We start from the raw sequence: 9973 nt of genomic DNA, 5'->3' as shown, positions 1-9973 counted from the left end.
AGATCAGGTGGGAATGGAGGATCAAACCATTAGGGAAAACCTGTGGTCAAATTCCACATTGAAAGTGAGAGTACTGAAATATAAGTTCTTCTGCTTCCACTTGACTTGGTGGACAGCCAGTTCCCAAATATAATTCCCTAGGGTCTAAAACTTCATCTCTACTAAACAGAGTTCTCTTAACTGTGGCGCGGAAAAGAATTTCATTACATTGCACCGACACTGGATCTTGCACTGAGCATGTCCACATCAAAGAAAGAAGTAGAAGCAGAAGTCCTCCTGACACTACAGAGGCCTAGATGGACTTTTTAAGATAAGCTCATGACTTTGCAATATCACAATGCCTAGAGTGGCTCGGTTTTTCTCTCATCTAGCTTTCAGAGTACTTGAAGTATAAATTTAAGGGTAAGAATTTGAAATATAGTTTCGTTCTGTTGCACGTAGGGTCACTGTGAGTCAGAACTGCCTCAGCAGGACCTAACAACAACAACAACTCTGTCTCGTCGGAAGAGAGTTTAACATTCCAATAAGAGAGAATCCTGGTATTACTCAGAAAGAGCTTTCAGGAGTAATCGAACCAAAGACATCACATATATGTAAACAGGTGTCAAGAGAGTAAATATAAGAACAGCAAGTGTAACTCCTTTATATCTGCAGAGGAAAGGGAAAATACTTCTCACATGTCACACTACACTGATATTTTCAAATATTGTTCAAATAAATTATCTTAATCTATAAAAATAAAGAAACTAAAAATAACTTAAATAAGTAACCAAAAAGGCAAATCAAGAGAATAATAGGATTGTTAAAATATTATAAAAACACCAGTTAAGCATTTATGACACTTTTAATTGTCTATAAACATAAGAAATATAAGCAGTAATGATAATAGAAAAATATTTTCCTGAATAGCTTCAAGACTACAGAGTTTACAAAATAAATTTAATCTTTTCATGTCAAAGCATGACCTCTGTATTCATTCATTCATTCAACACTGTCAAAAATCGGTGATTCTGACTTCTTTCAGGTCAGCATGAAGGGCAGAACAAGCTCTGTTGTATATACCAAAAACAAGCAACAATTACACCTTACTTTAAAAGATTAAAAAAATCATAACTCCCCACCAATACAACATGCTGCTTCTCTAATAAACACCTACAGTACAGAGAAACTATTTACTTATTAAATATTTATTAAACATGTAACTAGGCAAAGTTAATGTGCAGATTTTAAAAAGCATTTCTGGTAATTATAAAATTATTCAATCTGTCCACACCATTTACCTGGTATAGTTTACAAATGCTCTTTTGGGAAATCTAAAGAGCAATTTAAAAATAAAATAAGCATCTATCTTGCCCTGGTAGAAACCATAGCCTTTCCAGGAAGATAAAACGAGACATAAACATGTGTTGACATAAGTACACACAAAGTCCACACAGATTAAATGTGAAATTACCTTTGATTTGCTCCGGCTTGTTTTCACCCTCGGTTTCTTCGCCACCCTGACCAATGCTAATGAAATGGAACGACGTGTAGGAAACCACCATTAGCCCACTGCCATCCGGTTCAAAAGCAGCATAATGTGGCACCGACTTTCCACGGAGAATGTCTCGTTTACTTATTTCATAATTTATATTATCTGTAGGTAAAGAGAGCAATATAAAATCTGATTCTGAAATATTTGTACATTAATTTTAACCAAAATGAAACATTTTAAACTTACTCTTAAAATGCAGATTATTCAGTCTTTTCATAAGAATAAAGAGTTTGCAACCTAATTTTCTGAAAAGAAATCCTTAATTTTAAAAACTGGGTTTGAAGAAATCTACTGACCTAAGATTGTGTCATATAACCTATCTGCAGAAACATGAAGCAAAACGCTCACCTCACTCCATGCACAAGAATAAATTCAAGGTGGATCACAGATCTCGAGGTAAACACACAAAGTCTTAGGGGAATCAACGAGGGAAATGGGACAATTCTAAGATCTTTGGCACAGGAAAGACATAAGCTATCAGAAATAGGGAAGAACACAAACACAGAGGAAGCACAAATTGACAAGTAGGATATACTGAAGATAAAACACCTGTGTACATCGAAAGAATTCGCGAAGAGAGCCCACAGACTGGGAAAACATCTTTAGCAATGATACATCAGACAAAAGTCTTATTACTAAAATCTACACTACTCTGCTAGCCTACAATAAGAAAAAAACAAACAGCCCACTGAGGAGGTGGGCAAAAGACCTGAACAGAAGTATCACAAGGGCGGAAATCCGAATGGCCAATAAACATATGAAAAAATGTTTCCGATCGTTAGCCATAAGGGAAATACAAATTAAAATAATTATGTGATACCACCTAACATCTGAAAAGATAGCCCAATTCAAAAAATCAGAAAGCAACAAGTGTTCGAGGGGGAGTGGTGAGACAAGAACTCTCTTCCACTGCTGGTGGTCCCGCAGGTATATGCAGCCACGATGGATGTCGATCTGGTGATACCTAAAACAAGTGGAAATCGAGCTAACATATGATCCAGCAATCCTCCTCCTGGGCATATACCAGAAGGAAGCAACAGATGACAACCAGGCATTTGTTCTCCGATGTTCATCGCAGGGCAGTTCACAATCGCAGAGTTGAAAACAACCTAAATTTCCATCAACTGCCAAATGGATTAAAAAACTCTGGTATGTGTGTGTGTGTATACACACCATATATACTCGAGTATAAGCTGACCTGAATATCAACCAAGGCACCTAATTTTACCACAAAAACTACATAAAAAATGTGCTGAAAAACTCGGCTTATACACAAGTATGTACGATACACATACACACACACACACACACACACACACACACACAATGGAATACTACGCATCCCTAAAAAGCAGTGATGAACACAACATGAAGCACATCATTTCATGGGAAGAGTAGGAGGAAATTATGCTAAATGTGGTAAGCCAAGCACAAAAAGATAAGCACAACATGAGCCCCGAGGGGAGCTCAAGAAGCACAATGAGCACACGGGACAGCTCCCTAATGCCTAACTTCCCGGGGGAGGGTCAGACCCAACCCAGGGATGCATCCAACCAAAAAGTAGGGGGAAAGGGAAAAAGAGATGAGGATAGTGGGGAACAAGGCACTAAACCCACCCGCAGGGAGGGTATTGTTTGTGTCTCCACAGGAAGGGGAGAAAGAGATCAGACCTCATCCAGGTGTACCAAGCCTTGAGGCCAAAAATACTGGCATGGAGCAGCGAACTAACAGAGAATTGCAGTGCTGGTCCCAATACGAGCTCTACTGACCCCCTCCCTAGAAGAATGTACTACAGAGGGCAGCACTGAAGATACCGTCCAGGAGCATGGAGGGTCTGCCCAAATCAAACTAAGAGCGGGGAGGGAGAATCTCTTCCTAACCCACCAAGCCTCAAGGACGACATTCCTGCTCGCAACTGTCAATGCAGAGAGGACTATAGAGCTAGCCCCACCAAAAGACACGACCTCCCCTCACTGACCCACAGCACTATGGGAACAGCCCTGGAGACACAGTGCTGGGTTTGTGCCCAGTCTGACCCCCACACCGGGGAGAAACAGGAATGGAGCGCAACAGTGCACTAGGAGTGCAAAGTATTGAAGTCCACGAAGAGTCCCAAAAATCGACTTCTGACTTGGAGGGCAGGCTTGGCACCTCATCGGAACCAATCAGAAAACATTCATGAGAATCAGCAGACAGACCTCGAACTATTTTATAGTGCCCACCCCCCATGTCTATATAAGATAAGCAGGATTGTTTACAATCCCGAGGAGAAAACAATGGGGCCGATGGTTCTGGGGAGACATGGGAGAGGACACAGGTGAAAAGGAGTGGGGAGCCAACACACTCAGACAGAGGAAACAACAAGGAATCTAAAACCAATGGTGAGGAGGGCCTAGAATGCCTGGTGGGCTTTTATCAAGCGGAATTACTGAGAGCTGAATGAAGGTCAAACATGAGAGTGGGGCAGGAAAGAAAGTAAAAAGAAATAGAGGAAATAACTACGAGGCAAAAGCCATTTAGAGGTATAAATATAGGCATGTATATATGTAAATATGTTAATGTATGATAGGGATATAGGTCTATGTACATATATTTTTATGTTAAGTATTAAGGTAGTAGACGGACATTGGGTCTCTACTCAAGTCCTCCCTCAACACAAGAACACTTTGTTCTAATAACCTGGCATTCTATGATACTCATCTTCCCGATGGGTGCATAAGCAAACGTGGTAAAGAAAGGATGATGCCTGGTTATTAAAAGTATAGTGTATGGGGTCTTAAAGGCTTGAAGTTAAACAAGCAGCCATCTAGCCGAGAAGCAACAAAGTCCACATGGAAGAAGCACACCAACTTGTGTGATCACGAGGTGTCAATGGGATCACAGGCTTCAGAAGACCCAAAACAATTATATCTATGCCAACGAGAGGGGTCGGAGAGGAGACACAAAACCCGTCAGTAGATAATAGAACACCTCCTCACAGAAGGGTCACAAGGAAGGGACAAGTCAGCCAGAGAGTAGTATAGCACTGACAAAACACACAACATTCCTCTAGTTCTTTCATGCTTCCTCCCCACCTCCAACCCCTATCATGACCCCAGTCCTACCTTAAAAATATGGCTAGACTGGAATAAGTACACTGGTACAGATAAGAGCTCTTGGACACAGGGAATCCAGGACAGATAAACCCCTTAAGGAACAGTAATGGGAGTAGCAATACCATGAGGGTAGAGGGAAGGTGGGGGAAATAAGGGGGATAAAGGGGGAACCGATCACAATGATCAACATATAACACCCCCCCCAAGGGGGACGAATAACAGAAATGTGGGTGAAGGGAGAGAGTGGATGGTGTAAGATATGAAAATAATAATAATATATAGTTTATCAAGGGTTCATGAGGGTAGAAGGATGAAGGGAGGAAGGGGTAAAGAGGAGCTGAAATCAAGGGTTCAAGCAGAAAGAAAATGTTTTGAAAATGATGATGGCAATGTATGTGCAAGTGTGCTTGATACAATCGATAGATGGATTGTTATGAGCTGTAAGAGCCCCCAATAAAATTATTTTTTTTAAAAAGCCTGTGTCATCCAATACGCTGTCAGGAGCCACAAGTTGACTGTCTGGGGAAAGTGTATTGTGGACTACTTTTCTGCCTGCTCCAGACACTAACTGGGAGTTTTCTTAAAATAAAATATATTTGTATTGTTTTTAGTTACACTTGGCAATCTACATGCCTCTTGTGATCAAACCTAAATCATGGCACCTAAACCTTGGTGGCATAAGGGATTCTGTAAGGCCAGGTATGAGTAGAAATCCACTCAAATGCATGGTGTTTCATTTGGGGAAATTTTAAAGCTGTAAACAATTAATTGGATCCTGAAAGCTTTAGGTACATTAAATGGATTGACTCTCCTAGTCACTTTTTCCTTTAAAAAATATTTAATCATCTCACCTGAGTTTCTTTGTACTTGTGTTTGCACTCTGTTGTCCCATTAAAATGAGCTAACTTACAAGCTTCATGATGAATAAACAATTTATAACTCAATGTCATGAATTCTACATAATCCACCTATTAATAAGACAGTCTGTTCATCTCCAGCATTCTTTTTGCCTACATTCATTGAATACATAAGTATTTAAGAATAAGCTTGGAATTTTGTGATGAAACTAAACACTCCTATCCTTTATCTCCATTAACTATGAGATTTTACATGCAGAATACACAGTCCTGCTACATTTAAAGAGCTCCCAAATCAAACACTATTTATTTGCTAGGATGGGCTATTCCCAACATGTGTGGAATAAAAAGTAACAGATAGCTCTCAAAAAATGGGTTGTATGGTAAAATAAATTCAGGAAATGCTGGGTTTTATCTACTAGGCAACTTGGTGTATATTATATGTCTGTACGTTATGCAAGTTGGTACACCACTATCATGCATGTTGGTGTCTCTAGGACACATATACACATAATGTACGTGTATGTGTATTATCTTAGAAACACCAATGTACATGATTTTTCATGGAAATACTGTATGCCAGATTTCAAACTTGTTTTATCACAAGTTTATTTATCAAGTGTTACAATGAACAATTTGCAAAAACAATGCTCCATTTAGTTAATTTGGGGTAAAAAATGGAAAGAGTAGAGTAACTATTTAGTAATTATTGGGGGGGGGGGACATGAAAGGGAAGAACTAGACATTCAGAGGAGAAATGAAAAATAAAGTTAACCAGCGAGAGAATTTGTTTCTACAATTACAACCTAGGGAGAATCCGTTGCGGCGAGGAATGAAGACAAAGCGAGTGGCGGTGACGAGCGAATCAGCCCGGCTGTTCTGAAGCAATCTGATGTGGACTCAGCGAAAGCTGCTACAGAACCAAGAGTCCTAGAGGGAAAAGGAGGAACACGCAGAGACTTCTCCTGTAGGACCTTCCAGAGCATCCCTTACTAAGATAATGAAAGCCTCTTTTACCAGAAGCTTTCCAATGTTCAGTCATCACGAAGGCCTCGTGTGTATATGGCTTTCAAGGCTATTATTAACTTTCGGAATCAGTAACTAGGCCAGACTTCCAAAGGACCTCTGCCAACCTTTCATCTAGCAATCAAGCCTTTCTATGTCCCACCCTAGGGTTCTTTATAGCTAAAGTCTAGTAAACTATGGCCCCTATTGAAACCTCTGCCTATGTTTTAAAATGATTGGGACAAGTGTAAATCAAATACTTAATTACAGTAAAATGACTTAAAATTCAAATTCCAATGCCGTAAAAGTAGCACTCTTCACACACAATGGTGCGCACACATTTCCATACCGCCAATGGTGGCTTTGGTGCCACGCCACTACAGTTGAGTAGGTGTGAAGGTATCACACAAACGGCTCCAAAAAGTTCGTGGAAAAATGGAATCAAAAGGTCACGGAATTTTCCCATAGACTTTCTGAAACTCCCTTGTACAGTACACAAAGCCTGAAGGATTTACAATCTGACCCTTTACAGAAAAAGAAAATTCCAACCCTTAAGGAGCCCTGGTGGCACAGTGGGCTACATATTGGGCTGCTAACTACAACGTCAGCAGTTCCAACCCATTAGCTGCTGCGGCCATCAAAGACGGACGGTGGCACTTTCTGCTTCCTCGGTGCTTCCCAGCCTCAAAATCCCTGTGTAGTCGCTGTAAGTCGGAACCGACTCAATGGCTGTCTGTTTCTGGTTTACGGCTTAAGTTACTTTGCAAAGAGAAACTACAACACTTTGAAAACAGGAACAAATACTTTAAAAAACAAATCGGAGATACTTGTTCAGCTTACTTTAAAAGAATTCCGCCATATGAAAAAGAGGATGAGGAGGGGGAGCTGTTTCAAAACAAAAGGAATAGGCTCCAAGGGAGTGTCTAAGAGCCTTTAACAGATTGCATATTCGTAATAAGGAAAATACTCCCTCATAGAGAGAAATAATCATCTAAGAGGGTCAAGTTAAGTGAATACATTAATAACAAATTGCTGAGAAAGAGAATCGCCATTATAGAAAAAAGCTCACTTAGTTCTCAACGATGGAAGAAATACACAGGCTGGGTCAATAAGAAAAGCACTGGCAGGGCAAGGCCACACCATTAAGGCAGGTGTGCAAAGAGAATTAGAAATACTGCATGGTTTACAATCAGGAAAGGTGTGTGTCAGGGTCGTATCCTCTCACCATACTTGTTCAATCTCTATGCTGAGAAAATCGTAAGAAAAGCTGGATTAGATGAAGGAGAATGTGCAGTAAGTATTGGAGGAAGGCAATTCATAACCTGCCCTATGCAGATGACACAACCTTGCTTGCTCAAAGTAAGAGGCATTGAAGCACATACTGGTGAAGATTAAAGAATGTAGCCTTCAGAATGGATTACAATTCAATGTAAAACAAGACCAAAATCCTCATAACTGGATCAATAGGTAACATCATGATAAATGGAGAAAAGGTTGAAAGTGTCAAGGATTTTTCTTGCTTGGATCCATATTCAATGCTCATGGCAACAGCAATCAAAAGATCAAAAGACGTCTTGCAGTAGGTAAATGTGCTACACAAGATCTCTTTAGAGTACTGAGGAGCAAGGATGCTCCTTTGAGGACTGTGGTGCGCCTGACCCAAATCATGGCATTCTCCACTGAAACATGGTATTCTCCAAGGAAGATCAAATTAGAAAGGTGGCATTTGAATTAGGGAGTTGGAAAAGAATATTGAATGTACCATGAACTACTAAAAGAACAAACTGATCTCTTGGAAGAAGTAAGGCCAGAGAGTATGGCAAGACTTCCTCGTATATCTTTGGATATAATACCAGGAGAGACCAGTCCCTGGAGAAGGACATCATGTTTGGTAAAGTGGAAGGGCAGTGACAACAAGAAAGGCCTTCAACAACAATGAACTCGGACACAGGAACAAGCCTGAAGACAGCACAGGACTGTGCAGTGTTGGGTTCTGCTGTGCATAGGGTCGCTATGGGTCGAAGCTGACTGGATGGCACCTAATAAGAACAACAAATAACTGCCAGTCTGTCACATTGTGCTGGCTTTGTGTGTTGCTGTGGTTCTGGAAGTTAATGTCACTGGTATTTCAAATGCCAGCAGCGTCACCCAAAGTGAACAGGTTTCAGCAGAGCTTCCAGACTAAGAACATACAGTGAGGAAGGACCCAGCTCCCCAGTTCGGGGAGAAAAGACATTAAAAACACAAATAGTAGAGGTGAAAAATGCCAGGTTTGAGGCTAGATAGAAAGCTTTAAACAGGCTTTTCAGGACTTTTCTACATCGGTAAGCAAGTCAAGGGACAAAAAGTAACAATTTTCCTTGGGATAGAAATAAATAACAGCGTTCAATTTTTTTAAAATCACAGTTGTGATTTAATGAAATAAAAGCATTCGTTTCCACTAAGTACATATATGAAATTTACATGTAAACTGAACACTGTATCTTATCCATTTAACTAAGTTTGTGTATGTGTGTGTTTAGAGAGAAAGCCTGATAACACAGTGGCTTAAGTACTGGGTTGCTACACACACACACATACACTAATCATGAGGATGCCGTAGGACTGGGTGGTGCTTCATTCTGTACATAAGGATGAATTAGAACTAGGTAAAACTGTGAGTTGGAACCAAGTTGATGACAACTTAAAACAAGTATTAGCCACCCAATCTTTAATCCACTATGCCACCAACCAGGGCAGTATCCACATGTTCTCTCTCTCTCATACTTATATATATATATACACACACACATGCATATATGAGGGGGAACCCCCCCAAAAAGGGAAAAAAGCTCCACTGGGTGGAGCACTCATAGTATGTATTTTTCTCACAAAGTGAACATCCAGCACCTCACTCTGAGTTAGTGCACCAAGTGGTGTCAACTGAAGGTTCTCTCTGGTCACAATGAATTTTTTCTTATTTTGCTCAAACCTTGTTTTTTGTGATGGCCAATTTAAGAGAACAGGGTGTGTCTATGAAATTGTTTCCTGCTCGGGAAAAATGTCACAGAAACTGTTGTGAGGTTGAACACAGCTTACAAGGACAGCTCTATGGGAAAAACTCAAGTGTACAGTGATGTTCTCATTTCAAAAAAAGTGAAATGTCGATTAGTGACAAACCTCATTCTGCACATCCGTCAGCTTACCAAAAGGATGAAAATGTTGACAAAATCCGTGCACTTGTGCTCAAAGACTGATGATGGACCATTGAAGATATAGGGAAGTTATCTGGACTATCTTGGAGCTCAGTGAATTTTAACAGAAGATTTGGGAATGAGAGTTGTCACTGCAAAATTTGTCCCTCGGGTTGACTGACCAAGAAAAAGAACGTCAAATGGAAACATGCTGTACTTTGAAAGAACAGCTCCGAAGCGACCCAGACATTTTTTCCAATGTCATTACTGGTGATGAGACATGGTGCTGTTCTTACGACCCCGAAAGCA

The 9973-nt window shown here is 40.3% G+C and overlaps 1 protein-coding gene across 1 annotated transcript in view; it reads right to left on the bottom strand.

Moving 5' to 3' along the window:
• The window catches only part of NUDCD1 (NudC domain containing 1), an 84239-nt gene that overhangs the window by 36462 nt on the left and 37804 nt on the right, over positions 1 to 9973 (bottom strand). The window contains exon 6 of the mRNA XM_004697677.2: positions 1454 to 1636. Within this exon, the coding sequence (XP_004697734.1) occupies positions 1454 to 1636 (183 nt within the window). The remainder of the gene's footprint in view (positions 1 to 1453; positions 1637 to 9973) is intronic.

The sequence above is a fragment of the Echinops telfairi genome, unplaced genomic scaffold (genome assembly GCF_000313985.2).
Source record: "Echinops telfairi isolate 266 unplaced genomic scaffold, ASM31398v2 ScPeMD7_1;HRSCAF=3_0, whole genome shotgun sequence".
Taxonomy (NCBI): domain Eukaryota; kingdom Metazoa; phylum Chordata; class Mammalia; order Afrosoricida; family Tenrecidae; genus Echinops; species Echinops telfairi.
The sequence above is the reverse complement of the archived record's forward strand: the minus strand, read 5'-3'. Positions and strand labels throughout refer to the sequence as shown.